Source organism: Oryctolagus cuniculus, chromosome 12 (assembly GCF_964237555.1).
Source record: "Oryctolagus cuniculus chromosome 12, mOryCun1.1, whole genome shotgun sequence".
Taxonomy (NCBI): domain Eukaryota; kingdom Metazoa; phylum Chordata; class Mammalia; order Lagomorpha; family Leporidae; genus Oryctolagus; species Oryctolagus cuniculus.
The window spans coordinates 108,354,629-108,370,944 of NC_091443.1; the positions used below are offsets into that span (position 1 = coordinate 108,354,629).

At 64.5% G+C, this 16,316-nt stretch overlaps 2 protein-coding genes across 3 annotated transcripts; one reads left to right on the plus strand and one right to left on the minus strand.

Annotated features, from left to right (window-relative positions):
• Positions 1 to 1,091: 1,091 nt before the first annotated feature.
• Positions 1,092 to 10,077, minus strand: SNX33 (sorting nexin 33). Of its 2 annotated transcripts, none has more exons than XM_070054645.1 (3): positions 9,801 to 10,077; positions 7,518 to 9,318; positions 1,092 to 2,233 (listed from the first exon to the last, which is right to left on the minus strand). In XM_070054645.1, the coding sequence occupies exons 2-3, from the start codon at positions 8,974 to 8,976 to the stop codon at positions 1,980 to 1,982; spliced, it is 1,713 nt and encodes a 570-aa protein (XP_069910746.1). In that variant the 5' UTR covers positions 8,977 to 9,318; positions 9,801 to 10,077; the 3' UTR covers positions 1,092 to 1,979. The 2 variants fall into 2 exon arrangements, with proteins under 2 accessions (XP_069910746.1, XP_069910747.1); XM_070054646.1 differs by having other exon boundaries at positions 9,789 to 10,077.
• A 4,316-nt stretch (positions 10,078 to 14,393) lies between these two features.
• On the plus strand, positions 14,394 to 15,438 carry IMP3 (IMP U3 small nucleolar ribonucleoprotein 3). The gene has a single exon (XM_002722034.4). The coding sequence runs from the start codon at positions 14,467 to 14,469 to the stop codon at positions 15,019 to 15,021; it is 555 nt and encodes a 184-aa protein (XP_002722080.1). The 5' UTR covers positions 14,394 to 14,466; the 3' UTR covers positions 15,022 to 15,438.
• Positions 15,439 to 16,316: the final 878 nt, after the last annotated feature.

Consider the following 16,316-nt stretch of genomic DNA (forward strand, 5'->3'; position numbering starts at 1 on the left):
AAGGGTGAGGAGCAGGGGTCTCCCACCCGCACCCCAGGGTCCTGGTTGCAGGGCAGAAAGAAGGGCCTTGTTTTCTACACTCCCCCCACCACCCCAGAGCAGAGGAGGAGAGGGGAGGCGGCTGGGCCCAGCTCGGCCCGGAACACCCGCCTGGTATGTGGCTGAGCCAGCCAGCAGCCTCTGCCGCCCGCCCCCTTGCTGAGAAGGCCACAGCCTGCCCAGACCAATCTCCAGGTCCCCCAGCCTGCACGGCAGCGGCCAGGGCACTCCCCACACGCCCGCCTGCCCCAGCCTGGAGAGCTCAGGACACCGGGCTGTCCTGAGACTTCCTTTCCCGTTCCGCACCGCCCGCCCCAGGACAGGAGGCGTGGGAGGCGTGGTCTCGAGGCCAGGCCCCGGGGCGGCGGGCGGCAGCAGGGGCTTTCCAGGCCCTGTCCACGCAGAGGTCAGAGCAGCTAAGGGTGGAACTTCCTCGGCTGGGCTGGAAAATGAAGGCAGGAGGTGGTGGGGGTGGGATCCCTCAGAAAGTCCCAGATCTGACCTAATTAGGACCCAGAGCCAGGAGGACCCATTCGCCCCCAGCAGGGAGCCCAGGCTGCCCCTCCCCCAGCACGCCTGCCTCTCCAGGGACACATCAGCTCCTGGTTAGCTCTAACCTGGGAGCCCCTGCAGGCCTGGACCCTGGGACCGCCCAGGCAGGACCCAGCTTCTGCGTCTCTCCGTCCTTCTGCCCAGACCCGAGCTTTGCAGGGGTGAGGCTGGGATCTGGCTCCCTGGGGAAGAGGAGGCTCCTGCTCCCCAGACCATCCTGGGGCCCAGCCTCCTACTCCTTCCCCAGCCCACCTCAGGGGCATGGGGCAGGGGCACAGTCAGGCCCCGGGGCAGGGCGCCACCCATTTCAGAGATGAGGAGAGGGAGGCCTCGGGAGGGAGGGCATCCAGCAGGGGCCCGTGGCCACCTCCCACTCCCCCCAGCCAGCTTGCCTTTGGGAGCACCTGGCAAGACCTGCGCCCACCGAGGCCCCTAAGTCTGGCCCACGGCCCCTCCCCCAGGCTCTCAACCCTCCCGGATTGGCTCAGAAAAGGCCGCGGTTCCGTGGTCCGAATCATGAAAGGTTTATCGAGAAGAAAGACAGAAAAGCAGCAGCAGCCAGGAGCAGTTCATGACGTCCTGGGGGCCGCGGTGGCACAGGTCAGCTGCCCCCAACACCGCCAGGCCACACCCTGGGTGCAGCGTGGGGAGGCAGCGACCCCGGAGGATGTAAACATAGGTGGCAGGCACAACCTGACCGGGAGCAGGAGCGTGCATCACAGTGAAGCTGGCCGAGGGCAGATGGGCCTGGGCCCCGGGGTGGGGGTGGGGCCAGTTTACTCCCCTGGGGCTCCCCTCTGTGCATTGGGCAGGACTGAGCAGACCCCAGGGCCTGTGTGGAATGTGGGGAGTTCTTGCTGGTCAACTTAGGTAGCCAGGACCTATGCGGGTCGCCGTCAGGAAGGCGCCCACCAGGACCCCCTGTGGTCCATGGGGTGTCCCCGCACCGGAGCGGGGTACGGCAGGGTCCGCGGTGGGAGGGGCTTGGCCTGCAGCCGCTGCTCCAGGAACCCGCCAGGGACACGGGAGCGACGGGGGTCCCCTCCCTCGGCTGCGCGGGCCAGCATCGCCGTGCAGCGGGCACAGATGTGCCTGCGAGAGCGAGAGGGACAGGAGACAGCCGTATCCACCGGCCCAGCTGGCCGGGCTCCTCTCGGTGCTCCCCACGGTCCTGCCCACCGCTGGAACGGCACCCCTCTGCGGCACGGCCGGCGTCATAGGCACTGCCTTCCTCTCTGACCCTCGCTCGGAGGCGCCCCCCACCCCGCCCGGGGCAGGCCTCTGACAGGCCCCGGGGGAGGCTGAGGCCAGGCTGGGCCTCCAGCGACCTGGAGGGGTCAGCCCCGCGCCTCCAGCCCCGCCCCCGCCCGGCCCGGCCCCGCGGCGCGTCAGAGGCTGTCGTACATGCGCAGCGTCTTCTCCAGCTGCTGGGCCACGCGCTGGTAGAAGAGGATCTGCTGGCGCAGGTAGCTCTGCATCATGTGCTTGAAGTCCAGCTCGCGGCGCTGGTGGAAGTGGTTCATCTCGGCCTGCAGGGCGAAGCCCACCACGCGGCAGCGCCGGCGGATGCCGTCCGCCTCGTCCTGCGCCATGCGGCCCTCGTCGCTCATGCGCTGGCTTTCCTTCACCTTGGCGAAGGCGCCTGGGGGGAGGGGACAGGCGTGAGGGCGCCCCGCCCCCTCCCGGAACCCCGCCCCCAGCTCCGCCGCACGTCCTGACCCGGCCGCCGCAGCCCCCTGCTACCTGTATCTACCTCCAGGACCAGGGGGCTCCTGTCCTGCACCGCTCGTGCTGGCTGCTCATTCAGCTCCGATGCCACCTCGTCCAGGAAGGCTTCCCTGCACCCCGGTGGGAGGTCGCTGCCAGGTTCCCTGGGCTCTGTGCCACCACAGCTCTGGCCATCCTGCGGTTTCCCTGACCACCTGCCTCTGTCCACATCCTTCCAGGGCCCTGGTGCCGCCCAGAGCGAGGCCTGGGCCCTGGCGGATGGTGAGGCGTCTGTGGCTCTGACTCGGGCCCCGTCCCTCCCAGTCCCTGGCCCTCCGTCCCACTCTGGGCAGCACCTGAAAGAGGTCCCTCGAGGTGGCACCTTCCCTGGCACCTGGCCCAGGAAGCCCCTGCACAGGCTCCTCACGGGCCCCCAGCTCACCAGCTCAGCCTGTCCTGTCCTGCCTTCGGGCCTCTGCCCTCAGAGCCCCTATTCATAATTCAAGGCCCGGATCAGGTGCCGCTTCTACACCAGAGCGCCCGGTGCCCCCTCCCCCATCTGCCCTCCCCGGGCTCCCACCCCGCCCCCACCACACCCACTGCCAAGGCCACCTGCCGTGTCTCCCACCCAGCCCCCAGGGGACCAGAGGAGCAAGTGACAGATGGGCAGCGGGATGAACCTGCACAGGAGAGCCACTGCGGAAGCATCTGGATCGCTGCGCAGCCTGGCAGCTCCGAGCCACAGGCGCTTTGGTGGTGGGGGCACCTGACCTGTGCCGGGCACCGCCTCCTCGGGGAGGGGGGGCGCTCTGGGACTCTGCCTTGCAAGGAGGTGGGGAGGGCTAGGGAGGGAGGCGGCACCCCCAGCCGGCTCCCCCCTGCCTGCCTCTCCCAGATGGTTGTGCTACCCTCACTCCAGTTGAATGACACTGCAGAGCGCTCTGAGGGAGGAGCTACAGCGGCCCAGGCCCAGGGCTCTGCATCTGCACGCCTTTAAAAGGAGCGGCACCCACATGGTGGGGCAGTGTGTGGCTCGCTGGCCAACAGTGGCCTTTCCCCAGGGCTGCCTATACAACACCCCAAAGAAAACCTGCAGCCCCCAACTCCCAGCCCACTCGGCACCCCCACGGTTCAGCCCTGGGCAGAAGGGGACTCTCCACCAAGGGCCAGGAGGGGGCCCAGCGAGAGCCACCCTTCACCCCACTACTGTGAGGAAAAACTGAGGCCTGGATGGGGCAGTACTTGCCTAAGGGCTCCCAACCCCCTTCCTGGCCCACGGGGTGCCTGGCCCACAGGCCAGTCCGGGGTGGATGCCACCTCTCTGCAGGGGGCTCTGCGGGGTCTTCCAGGAGAACACGGGGGCTCAGGAAGGTCCCCAGGGGTGAGACGGGCAACGAGGAAGGTAGGCCAGAGCAGGACCCGGAATGCGAGCCCGGACCCCACCTTCCCGGGCAAGGCGGGCACAGGGAGGGCAGAGCGACACCCAGGAGGCCTCGGAGGAAGGCAAGGCGCTTTCTGCCGCCAAGACTAAGGCCCGAGGGGTAGGAACAGACCAGGCACCACTCTGGGGTGTCCACGGACCAGCAGGGGGCTCGGGCTGGGGGGGCACAGGGAGGGCAGAGCGACACCAGGAGGCCTCGGAGGAAGGCAAGGCGCTTTCTGCCACTGAGACTAAGGCCTGAGGGGTAGGAACAGACCAGGCACGACTCTGGGGTGTCCACGGACCAGCAGGGGGCTCGGGCTGGGCGGGGGGGGCGAAGGCCCTGCGTGTCAGGGAGGCTCCCAGGCCCCTGTGCACCCTGTGACTCAGTGCTGGGACGCACTCCCACCCGACAGGCCGGAGTCAGCACAGCTGAGAGCTGGGGGCCCCCTCTGCCTTGGTGGGGGCTCCCAGGATCCCCGGCATGTTCCCTCCATGCCACCGCAATCCATCTTGCCGCCACCATGCGAAGGGAGCCAGCACCCACCCCCCACCCCGGGTAGGAGCAGGCTGGTCCCCTCCGGCAAGCCCCACCTCTCGCCTGGGACCAGCTGCCGCAGACGCTGATGACAGCTGCTCCCATCTGTACAATGGGAGAGCACGGTCCCTGGCCTACAGTGTAGCCGAAGGATCACTGAACTACGGAAAGCGTCAAGGACCACACCACCACGGTGCAAACCGCTTTTCTGTCCAGGAGTCCAGGAGCTCAGACAAGCACCAGCTGGACAGCTCAGGGCGGGATTCTTCTCTGTTCATGGAATTCTCGGAGGCCACATGATGGCTCAGCCTACAGAGGGGCCGGCACTGTGGCAGAGAGGGTAAAGCCGCCGCCCGTAGCATCAGCATCCCTCACGGGCACCGGTGGGAACCCTGGCTGCCCAGCTTCCCATCCAGCTCCCTGCTAATGCCCCCGGGGAAGGCCGCAGAGGACGGCCCAAGTGGGTGGGCCCCTGCCACTCACGTGCGAGACCAGGAAGGGGTTCCTGGCTCCTGGTTTTGGCCTGGCCCAGCCCTGGCTGTTGTGGCCATTTGGGGAGTGAACCAGTGGGGGGTGAGACATCTCGCTCCATTTCTCTCTCTCCCTGTCCTCTCCCACCACTGTGCCTTTCAAATAAATAAATCTTTTCTTAAAAAAAGGCCCGGCCGGCGCCACGGCTCACTAGGCTAATCCTCCACCTAGCAGCGCCGGCACACCGGGTTCTAGTCCCGGTCGGGGCGCCGGATTCTGTCCCGGTTGCCCCTCTTCCAGGCCAGCCCTCTGCTGTGGCCCGGGAGTGCAGTGGAGGATGGCCCAGGTGCTTGGGCCCTGCACCCCATGGGAGACCAGGAAAAGCACCTGGCTCCTGGCTCCTGCCATCGGATCAGCGCGGTGCGCCGGCCGCAGCGCGCTGGCCACGGCGGCCATTGGAGGGTGAACCAACGGCAAAAGGAAGACCTTTCTCTCTGTCTCTCTCTCTCACTGTCCACTCTGACTGTCAAAAAAAAAAAAAAAAAAAAGGCCCAACAGGAGCTGGCCCCACTTGTCCCCCAGGCCACAGCGTGTCCCTGCAGGGCGCCTTGGCCTTGGCCCACCTGAGAGTACAAGGCCCCTCCATGGTGCCCTGCAGCCCTGGGCCTGCCTCTGGTCCACCGAGGATGCCAGCGGAGTGAGTGGCAGAGCGCCTAGGCCTCCGCGTGGCGTGTCCTACCCCCCTTCTGCTCAGCTCCCCAGGAGTCCGTCCCTGGCGATGGCGGGGGCTCCCCCATCCATCTGACACAGTTGAGGCAGACACCCCGGGCTCAGATTCCTGCCCGGCTGCCTCTCACCCGGCTGCAGCACCCTGGAAGGTGGGGGGCGGGTCGCGCCAACCTGCTGCGTGGGATTTGCCTCCGTGCCCTGGCTGGCTCTCAGGTGGGGAGCCACAGGCCCCAGCTCGCCCTGGGCAGTCACCTTCCCCTGGCTGTGCCAGGACAGCTACTACCAGAGCCTCTCCTGCCGCCGCCCCGGCTCACTCTAGTGGGCAGACCAGGCGGGTGGGCCTCGCTCCTCTCCTTCTGAGAAAGGGTCTTGTGGCCCCCAAACCCTGCCAGTTCTGTCGCGGCCAGAGTCCAAGCCCCACTGCTAACTCAGCCCGGCCAGACCCCAGGCCAGCGTCTGGAGCCGAGTGAGCCCCCAAGGCCCAGCCATGCAGTGCCCCCAAACACAGAGGCACTGACTCCGAGGAACACCTCACACGCGGCCTCTGCCAACCCCGTCTCCCGACCCAGGGTCACAGAGGCCGGTCTGCTTCCCTCCCTCCTGCTACCAGGAGAGCCTGGGAGCCAAGGGCACCCTCTGCCCCAGCTCTGCCCTGAGCAAAGGTCCCCAACATGGCACGGGGAGCAGCTGTGAAGTCGCTGGCTCCCTCCTCCTGCTGCCCACACAGGAACACGCCATCCGGGGAGCCGGTTTAACCAGCTCTCCCAGGCCCCAGCGTGCGGCTCCACTTGCACGCAGGGAGACACCTGACCCAGTGGGCCCTTGCCCGGCAGCTCGGAGCCAGATGGGAGGCATCCTTTCGCTGCCAGGCCAGACCCTCCCCACCGCAACCCTGCCAAGGCCTGAGAGCCCCGGCCCCCTCTCCCATGTCCTACGGATCAGGAAAGCAAGGCCCAGAGAGGCCCTGGCACTTCCCAGGGACACACAGCAAGCTGGGGACAAAGCCAAGACAGGAACTCAGGCCTCACGTCTTTAGGAGCTGGAAAGAAGAGGCTGGAGGAAGGAGATGAAGGGGAAATGGGTGGGACAGGGTGGGGGAAGTGGGGTGAGAAGGAGGCTGAGTCGTGGGCAAAGTCCCAGGAGGCAGCGGCCTGGGCAAGCAGAGCTGTGCTGGCTCAGCCCAGCACTCTCTGGGGTACCGGAGCTCTGCCTGGCGGCCCCACCCAGCATCCCCACTGAGCCAGGCCTGACCTCAGGGCCCAGGGGCCAGGGAGCCAGCCCCACGCCCTGCAGCTGTTCTTCCGGAGTTACCAAGCAGCCCCAGGGAGGACCACACCTCTCCTGACACAGGCCCTGTCCTCGCTGCCACCTGCCTGGTCAGCCCGGGGCCTCCGTCCTCAGGCAAGACAAGAAGCTAGGTCTGGGGAGAGGTGGGGGACGGCCGGGCCCTGGGCCCCTGGGTCTGCAGCCTGGCGCCCCCGTGTGACCTGGGCTGAGTCATTTCCCTGGCAGCAGCAGGCAGGGGCCCATCCTGTCCCTCCCCCACATGAGGGGCTATGAGAACCGAAAACACAGCTAGCCTTGGGAGGCAGCCAACACGGACATGTCCTTGGAGAAACGGCGGGAGGAAGGGACAGTCCCAGCTGGGCCGTGGACGCCCCATGCCGCTGCCCTCCTGTGGGCACCTGTTCCTTCTTCTGGGAACGGGGACAGAGCTCCTCCGGGACAGAGATAGGAGGCCACAGATAGGACACAAGGACACGGGAGCAGGGCTGCTGGGCAGCGGGCCTGCACACCGTGCTCTGTTACCCGGCCGGGGTGCCCCCTGCACCCAGGGGCTCATCTCCGTGACCCCAGAGCCCTGTCCGATAGAGTGCAGGGGCTCCGTGCATGAGGTGTGAGTGGGTCAGGCACAGAGAGGAAGGCAAACAAGGAGGCCCCCCAGGACAGGGACCCCACGCCCTGCACGCTACCCCGGCACGCAGGGAGTCGCCAGCCACCGCGAGCAACCCACGTCCATGCCGAAGGAGCGGCAGAGGGTCCGGGCGCCCCGGAGCCTACCTTTCTGCAGGTGGATGATGTCGGGGAAGTTGGAGAGCAGGCCCTGGTAGAGGGACAGTGTGTCCAGCATCTTGAAAAGGTCATTCTTGGGCTGCTCGGCGAACATCTCCCCCACGGCCTCGTAGGTGCGGCCCGTGTGGGAGATGGCGCTGTTGAGGGCCTCGGAGCTGAATGGCGGGTCCAGCTGGAAGGCGTGGCTCACGGCCTGGAAGGCGCTGCCCAGCTTCTGGAACTCCTTGCGGAAGCCCCCGACATGCTTGCGCACCAGCTCCGACGCCACGGTGCTCAGCTGCAGCACGCTGTCGTCCATCTTCTTGCTGAAGGCCTTGAACGTGTCCACGCGGTCCTCCACGTCCTGCAGGTCCTGGTGCTCCGTGGGGATCTGGAAGGTGAGCAGGAAGCTGGCGCCCACCATCTCGTCCCTCTCGGCTCGCCGCTTGCCCATCTTCCACTGCTTGTCGTCCAGGCAGCTGAGAAAGTGCTGGAAGCCCTCGTACTGCGACAGCACCGGGTGGCTGGTCATGTGGTCCATCCAGAGCACCAGCCGCCGCTTCCGCTTCTCGATGAAGTCCTCCTCGAAGCGGCCCGTGGCCTGCTTCTCCGGCAGGTGCGGCACCGAGATGACGGTGAACTTGTGCAGCAGCCGGTTGTAGAGCCAGTCGAAATGCTTGTAGCGCCGGTAGACGGGCGAGCTGGCGTGCGTGGGCGTGAGCTTGTAGGAGATGTAGCTCTTGATGCCCTTGAACTTGGTCTGTTTGGTGGGGTCCTCCACAGAGCAGGCAAACGGGTGGGGGTTGGCCTTCCACTGGGGGCCGCGAGGGCCCATCTCGATCGAGTAGGTCTCGGCGATCTTGGCCATCATGGGCACGTCCCCCAGGATGAAGGCCTCCACCCCGGAGCGCACGAAGCACGAGAAGCGGTTGAGGTTGCGGCCCACCATGCTGCCCCGCTTTGCTGAGGCCAGGCTGTCCTGCCGCTCCAGGGGCGGCTTGGGCCGGAAGGCCATGTGCTGGCTGGGGTAGGCGCCCGGGTAGGAGAGGTTGAGCGGGGGATGCCCGTTGGTGCCCAGGCCCCCCGCGCGCGGCTCCTCCACCACCGTGCAGCCGTCGTCCCAGTCATCCCAGTCGTCGTCCTCCTCGTCCTCGAAGCTGCCCTGGTTGGAGAGGAAGCCGGGCACACCGCCGCTCCTGGGGCTGTCGTACAAGCTTGCCTGGGTGCCCAGGGAGCCGGCAGAAGCGCCGCTGTAGTGGTCAGCGTGAACGTGGTTGGCGGCGCCGGGACGGATGATCTCCACGTAGGAGGCCGGGAAGAGCCCGGTCTCGCCGCGGCTGTTCTGGCCCTGCAGCCAGCCGTCCAGCGAGGTCTCGCTGAAGATGACCAGGTCCTCGTCCTGCTGGATGCTGATCTCCTCCTTGTTCTCGCTGTGGAAGTCGTAGAGTGCCCGGCCTTTCAGAGCCATGGCTGGGCCGGGGGCAGGGGGTCGAGAGGGACTGGAAGGAGCGGGTCCTGCCCAGCTCGCGGCCACTCACTAAGATGTCCAAGGTTCCTTCCCCAGCTCAGTTTCCCGGCTCCTGAGGTGGGGTCTCTGCACCTGCGGATGCTGTCCAGCCGCCCGCTCTTTAAAGCAGTGTCCAGGGCCCAGCAGCGGCCCAATCAGGGATCTGGCCATGTGCTTCCAGGGAGGGAGGGCTCCCGGCCATGGTCTTCCTCCTCCCACTCCCAGAAGAAAAGTCAAGTGACCTGCGGGAGCCAGCTATGCAAGGCAGGGCAAGAATCCGACGCTTTCCACTGGGGCAATGTTCTAAAATAGAAGAGAGTCCCTGGGAATCGCGGCGCAGAAACCCAGGCAGGGCCCGCCCGCCCGCTGGCTCCCAGCTCCTCTGGCTGCGCTGGCCTGGGGAGGCGCTCACATTCCTCCGCAGATCTGCCCCTTCCTCCTTCCTCCTCCTCCTCCTCCTCCTCCTCCTGGTCCACCGGGTTCTCAAAAATCCAAGGGCGACGGGAGCAGCCTCCTGCGTCGAGGCCAGGGGTGGACGTGCCCGGCCTCTCCGCGGGCCGGGGGCACGCAGCAGACTGCCAACGCCTCGCCCCTGCGGGATCTGGCCTCACCCCAGGGAGGAGGGGGCGCGACTTCTGGCCACTGGCTGGGCGGCCTCTTTTGTTTGCCTAATTCCTCAACACTTTGTGAGCCTGAAGCTGACCCCGATCGGAATCCAGGGATCCCCTCCTCCCCACCCCCGAGCGCCCGTGCGCACGACCCCCGCCCCGCACCGTGCGCTCAACTCAGCAGTAGTTCGGAGAGTGGGCTCCACGTCCGCGCTTCGCTCCGCCCCGCGGGTCCCAGCCGGTGGGGGGACGGGCTGCGCCCCCCAGCCTCCTTCGCCCGCACTCGCCGCCTGAGAGAAGCCAGCTCCAAAGCAAAACAAAACAAAACAAAAAAAAACAGGGATTCCGGGAGGAGGCGTCCGAGACTGAGGGGAGGCGCGGGGGGCGGAGAGAAGCTGGCTGGGGAGTCGGGAGAAGTCCGCCGCACTTCCGCGCCGCCCGGCGGGGCAGGCACGGCCCGGCTCCGCCCCGCGTGGCCCGGCCCCCTCCCGCGCCCCGCGCCCCGCGGTGTCCGGAGGGCGCGCCCCTGCCCTGCACCGTCCGGCAGCGCAGCGAGGAGGCTCCCTGGGATCCCGCCCGGCTGCGAGTCTTCGGGACAGGAGCCCCGGGCGCCGCCTCCCCGCCCCCAGCCCGCCCGCGGCCCGGAGTCGCCCCCGGGCCCCCGGGACTGCGAGCGCCACGCGGGGGAGCTCGCCCGCCGCCGCCGCCGCCTGCAAGCCGGCCTCGGCCACCCTCCTGCCTTTTCCGTGACGCAAGTGGAGGAAAACTCCGAAAGTTTGCAAAGCGCCGGGTTGCCAGGAGGGCGCCAGCGCCGGGCCGCGGGCGCGGGGCGTGGAGAGCCAGGGATGCGCCCTCCCCCAGGCAGATACGGCCAGGAACAGCCGTGCTCCGGGCGACTCGTCCGCGGGAAAGGCAGGCGCCTACACCTGCGGCGACGGGGCACGAGCCTTGGCAGGCCGGGCGCCGCGGCGCTGGGTGACGGCGAGGGCTGCGTGTCCTGTCCTGACAGCGGCGGCCACGAGGAGGGTGCGGTGGGTCCCGACCTCTGGCCCGCGGGACCTCTTTGGTCGCTGGCTCTGCCTGCCTCTTGCCTTGGGGGCCCCCGCTGGTCCCCATCCATTCCGCCTCTGATTTATTCGGTCTTGCGCTCAGGAAGCATCGACAGGGTAGCGACTGCACCAGGCCCTCGGGCTACAGGGACAAATAAGGCCTGGGGGGGTGGGTGGGCTCGCCTTCTAGAAGTTCAGGTGTGTCGGGAGAAGCGTCATGAAGAAAAGTGGGAGGAAAGGCACCCGCCTCAGCCAGGGTGGAGCAAGGATCCAGGAAGGCCTCCTAGAGGAGGAGGTGCCAACGAGTTCAGCATTGATCCTCTTTCCTTGGCGGTGCCCTGTAGCTAAACTTGCTGCCCCCGCATTCGCTGTCTTCCTGCTGTAGAGGAACTGGCACCAGGTGGTGCTGTTCCTGTTGGGTACCTTGGGCTGTTGGGGGTGGGAGGGCTGTGGCTCCAAAACTCAGACTCAGGGTGCAGGAGGAGGATCTGACTCCCCCTGCAGGGCTGGCGTTTGGCCATAACTGAGAGCCCCGGTACAAATGTGCACAGAAAGTACACCGCGGAACAGAGTGGAATTTGTGCATCCATATGTCAGAGACACTTAGGGCTGCTCCTTGGAGCGCCCAGTTCCCAGAGGGTTGGGCCGGTGAGCCTGGAACGCCCAAGCCGAGAAAATGGGAGGGGTTGACAAGTCTGTGAGCCAAGAAACCTCACAAGCGTGTCTGTCCCCACCCAGGGCAGCCGGGCTCTGCAAGGTCAGAGCCTGGGTAGGTCCCCCACAGCTTTTGGGAGCTCCCCCCACTTCTTGGGTTCTCTCGGGTTCACACAGCCTTTCTCCAACCTGAATTCACTCACACGATGCAGCTGACGGGATTTCTGCTCCCCCAGCCAGGGTCTTGGGCCACCCACCCACCCACCCACCCCCCACTTAGGGCCCAGCCACCTTGACTACACAACACTCCAGCTGCCCTGTGTACACCACATCTGTTATGAGTGGATTTACTCCACATCTGTTCTTCGTGTTTTTTTTTTCTTTTTAAAATTTTTTTTCACTTGAATACAGAGAAAGAGGGAGAGATGGAAAGAGGGAGATCTTCCACCCACTGTTTCACTCCTCAAATAGCTGCAATGGCCACAGCACGGCCAGACTGGTGCCAGGAGCTTGCTCTGGGTCTCTCTCATGGGTGCAGGGGCCCAAGCACTTGGGCCATCTTCTGCTGCTCTCCCAGGGAGCTGGATTGGAAGTGGAGCAGCTGGGACTCAAACAGGCATTGCAAGCTATGGTCTCAACGCCATCTGTATGCCAATGATGCTCTTTTCTTAAAAAAAAAAAAAAAAAACATTTATTTGAAAAGTAGAGTTACAGAGAGGCAGAGGCAGAGAGGGAGGTCTTCCATCCGCTGATTCACTCCCCAGATGGCTGGAATGGCTGGAGCTGCACCAATCCAAAGCCAGAAGCCTGGAGTTTCTTCCAGGTCTCCCACGCAGGTGCAGGGGCCCAAGGACTTGGGCCATCTTCCACTGCTTTCCCAGGCCACAGCAGAGAGCTGGGTTGGAAGAGGAGCAGCCGGGACTTGAATCGGTGCCCAGATGGGGATGCCGGCGCTGCAGGCAGCAACTTTACCCACTATGCCACAGTGCCAGCCCCAAAGATGCTCTTTTTGGAAAACAAACAGAAAGCTTCCAGCCCAGTCTTTTAAAACTCCAAATTCACACATATTTTTCCTTGGCATCTTCCACGGAATGCCTGTCACACATCTGCAAAACACATGTCCAAAATGGGAATTTTTAAAACTTTATATATTTTATTTTCTCTACTACACAGTGCAACAGAAAAATAGGAGTAAGTGCTTAGCCTAGCCATTACGACAGAGCTTGGGATGCCTGGGTTTGAGCCTGGCTCTGCCCCCAATTCCAGCTTCCTGCTCATGCACACCCTGGGGGGCAGCAGTGATGGCCAAGTCACGGCCATTCCACTGTTACCCATGTGGAAGACCCAGAGTAATTCCAGCCCTGGGATGTTTGGGGCATACGGGGAGTAAACAGGCAGATGGAAGATCTTTCTCTATGTCTTTCAAATTAAAAAAAAAAAAAAAAAAGGGAGTGGCTGGAGTCCAGGCACAGCCAGTTACGCCACAGTTTGCAACGCCAGTTGGAATTCTGGTTGCTCTGCTCATGATCCAGTTTCCTGTTAACGCACCTGGGAAGGCAGTGGGAGACGGCCCAGGTCCCTGACACCCACGTGGGAGACCCGGATGAAGCTCCTGGCTCCTGCTGGCTCAGCCCTGCTGTTGTGGCCACTTGGGAGAGTGAATCGGCAGGTGAAAGATCTCTCTGTGTCATTCTGCCTTTCAAATAAATACATAAATAAAAAAAAAAAGACAAAAGAGATGAAGAGTCATTTCACGGAAGAGGAAACATATAGGAAGCCTTTTTTATTTATGAAGGAAATGCATAGTAAACTCACAATGAAATACCATTACACACCAAACTGGCAGCATTCTAAAAACCAACCAAGCACTGATGAGACTGAAGACAAAGGCCTGGTGGAGCACGGCCCAAGGATATGGATAATCCACAGGGGTGCCTACGCCTTCCAACTCAGCTTCCAACTCAGCGGCTCCACTCAGGATGCGGGCTTGGACAACCAGACTGTCAATTAATGGAATATTACACAGCAGGGGGAAAGTAATTACGGCTACATATAACAGACAGCACACAGAGCCAAGTCTTCCACGCCAACACTTCTCAGATGTCAGCGCACTTGGACCAATCACCCCCCCTCCCCGACGCTGAGCTGCAGGCTCTGGTTCCAAAGGCAAGGGAGGGGGCCGCAGGGGGCCGCAGGGGGCTGCCAGCAGCCCTCTGCTGCTCCCAGGCTTCGCGCTGGTCTATCCAGCCACGCCCGCGTGGTGACCAAACTGCTTCTTTTTGAACGGAATAATGCACATTCCGGGAGGGGAGGGACTTTCATCCTTGGGAAAGGACACGGCTGGGACTGGTTTTGGGCGAGCCTCATAACTTACGAGTTACCTGCATTCTTTTAAAACCAGATACCAAATACTACCGAGTATTACAACGAAGAGATAGCTAGGTGGCGTCCCAGGCCTGCGGCCCCAGCAGCCTTCCCCTCCCGTTAACGCCACCCCGGAGGGCCACGGCCAGCCCGGCGGGCCAATGCGTCCGAGCCCAGGCCAAAACGTCCACGGCGCAGGTCTGATGAGTGGACAGTCCGTGTTAGCAGCGTCCGTCTCCAGCCCCGCCCCCCCCCCCGCAAGCTCCGCGTTCCGCGCGTCCTGGGAACCAGTACTTCATAGACTCGGTGCCACCTCCCCGCCCCTGGGCACGGGGCGACCGCTCGGTCCCCTGGAGGTGGGGGACAATCCCTGGACAGGCCGGGAAGCTGAAGGCCGGCGCAGGAAACCCCCGCAGAGAGGGCCCAAGTCGCCCCGCTTCCCCTTCGGCTCGCGAGAGGAGACTCTCCCGAGAGACGCCAAAAAGCAGAAATCTGGGAGAAAACTGCTACCGCCCTGGGGAAGGCATTCCCGGCCTCCACGCGCGGCAAGGAGCTTCCTCGAGACACGCCCCTCGCCGCCACCCGCTGGGCTCGGGACCAGGAGAAGGGAAGTAACGCGAGATCCGGACAGGAGGCGTGGCCCCACCCTGGCCAATGGGAAACTAGGGGCGTGGCCTCGAGCCCTTCCTTCATTGGCCCGAGCACAGCGGGCGGAAGTCGCGCGCCAGGCGGAACGCGCCGCCGGCTTCGGGTCTCGCGCTGCGGCGGCCGCCATCATGGTCCGGAAGCTGAAGTTTCACGAGCAGAAGCTGCTGAAGCAGGTGGACTTCCTGAACTGGGAGGTCACTGACCACAACCTGCACGAGCTGCGCGTGCTGCGGCGGTACCGGCTGCAGCGGCGCGAGGACTACACGCGCTACAACCAGCTGAGCCGTGCCGTGCGCGAGCTGGCGCGCCGCCTGCGCGACCTGCCCGAGCGCGACCCGTTCCGCGTGCGCGCCTCGGCCGCGCTGCTGGACAAGCTGTACGCGCTCGGCCTGGTGCCCACGCGCGGCTCGCTGGAGCTCTGCGACTCGGTCACGGCCTCGTCGTTCTGCCGCCGCCGCCTGCCCACCGTGCTGCTCAAGCTGCGCATGGCGCAGCACCTCCAGGCGGCCGTGGCCTTCGTGGAGCAGGGCCACGTGCGCGTGGGCCCCGACGTGGTCACCGACCCCGCCTTCCTGGTCACGCGCAGCATGGAGGACTTCGTCACCTGGGTCGATTCGTCCAAGATCAAGCGGCACGTGCTGGAGTACAACGAGGAGCGCGATGACTTCGACCTGGAAGCCTAGCCCGGGGAGACCGAGAGGCCTGCGGCCGGATTCCCCCAGAGCGTGCCGGCGGCCGTGGGCGCTCTAGGAACTGGACCCCTAGTCGCAGGCCACGCAGAACCAGGGGAGTACTTACTGTCTTCCTAGAACTCGGACGCCTGATGGTGACAGCGGGAAGCCGTGCTGTGCTCGGGGTGGGGTGGGGGACTCTAAATTTCCCGCGCCCTACACCTTGCAGGGTAGTAGCCAGAACTCCGGCGCGCCCACGCCCACCTCGTCTGTATCGTCTCGTGGCTGTTTGGCTCGGTTTCTTGCCCCCTGATCGTGAGTTAGCTGCTCACCGTGGCAGAGTTAAGGCGCAAGTTTAAATAAAGCGAGTGTTCAGGGTCCCCTCCGTCATTTAAAGGAGTGTCTCCCTGACGCCCAGCTACTTTGGAAGTGCCCCTCTCTCTCTCTCTGGTTTTCTCAACACGGGGTCAGTTCTGTAGGTCTCCCAGCTCAGGAACCCGGCGCCGAGAGGCTGCGGGTGCTGCTGTTACGGCCGGACGGGTTTGTCACTTGACCGGGCCCCTTCCTCGGGCTGAGGGCTTCGGCAGAGCTCTTGCCCGCAGGATTCCCTGTTGGTGTTCCAGCCGCGGACCAGCGGAGAGGGCTGAGGGCACTCCTCACGCTGCAGCCTGGCCACCTGGCGGTTAGACGTGGCCCAGGAGGCTTCCGGGCACTTGAATGCTCTTAGGGGGCGGTGGAGGCTTGGAAGGGAAGGAGAATGTGGACAACATCCGGGTGTGTGGTCCCCGGAATGATGGGATGGTGGTGTGGGGTGGTGACAGTAGCAAGCGCCTCCTGTGCCAGGCTCGGCGTGAATGCGTGCCGAATGTTGTTAACCCGTGTGGCCCTCCCAGCAGCCCTGTGAAGTGAGGAGTCTGTTAGTCTCTGCTTTCCACCTGCGGGAACCGAGGCAGAGTTCCCAGGAAGCAGGGGCCTGGGGTCCAGTTGCACGCTGGCACAGCCGGCCTTTGGGGCGTGTCCACTTGGAGCCTCTGGACTCGATTTTCAAACCAGCAGAGAACAGCAGCGGCACTAGGCCGTGGTAAGTCTGAGGACGAGACCCCGACAGAGTTGAGGAGGGGGCAGGCTCTGAGCTGGGGGGGGGTCGGGGGAAGGTGGGGCGGGCTGCGTACCTGTGGGCTTGGGAAGCAGGGCTGAGACCAGCTTGTCCACAGCTGGGATTCAAGTCCAGGCTTGTGTGATTTTTTTTTTAAGATTCATTTAATTATTTGAAAAACAGAGTTACTTAGGGAGAGACAGAGAGAGCT

Coding starts and splice junctions, on each gene's coding strand:
- SNX33 (XM_070054645.1), bottom strand. CDS start 8,976: ATGGCTCTGAAAGGCCGGGCACTCTACGACTTCCACAGCGAGAACAAG. Junction 2,234..7,517: donor CATCATCCACCTGCAGAAAG/GTAGGCTCCGGG, acceptor CCCTCCCCCCAG/GCGCCTTCGCCAAGGTGAAG.
- IMP3 (XM_002722034.4), top strand. CDS start 14,467: ATGGTCCGGAAGCTGAAGTTTCACGAGCAGAAGCTGCTGAAGCAGGTG.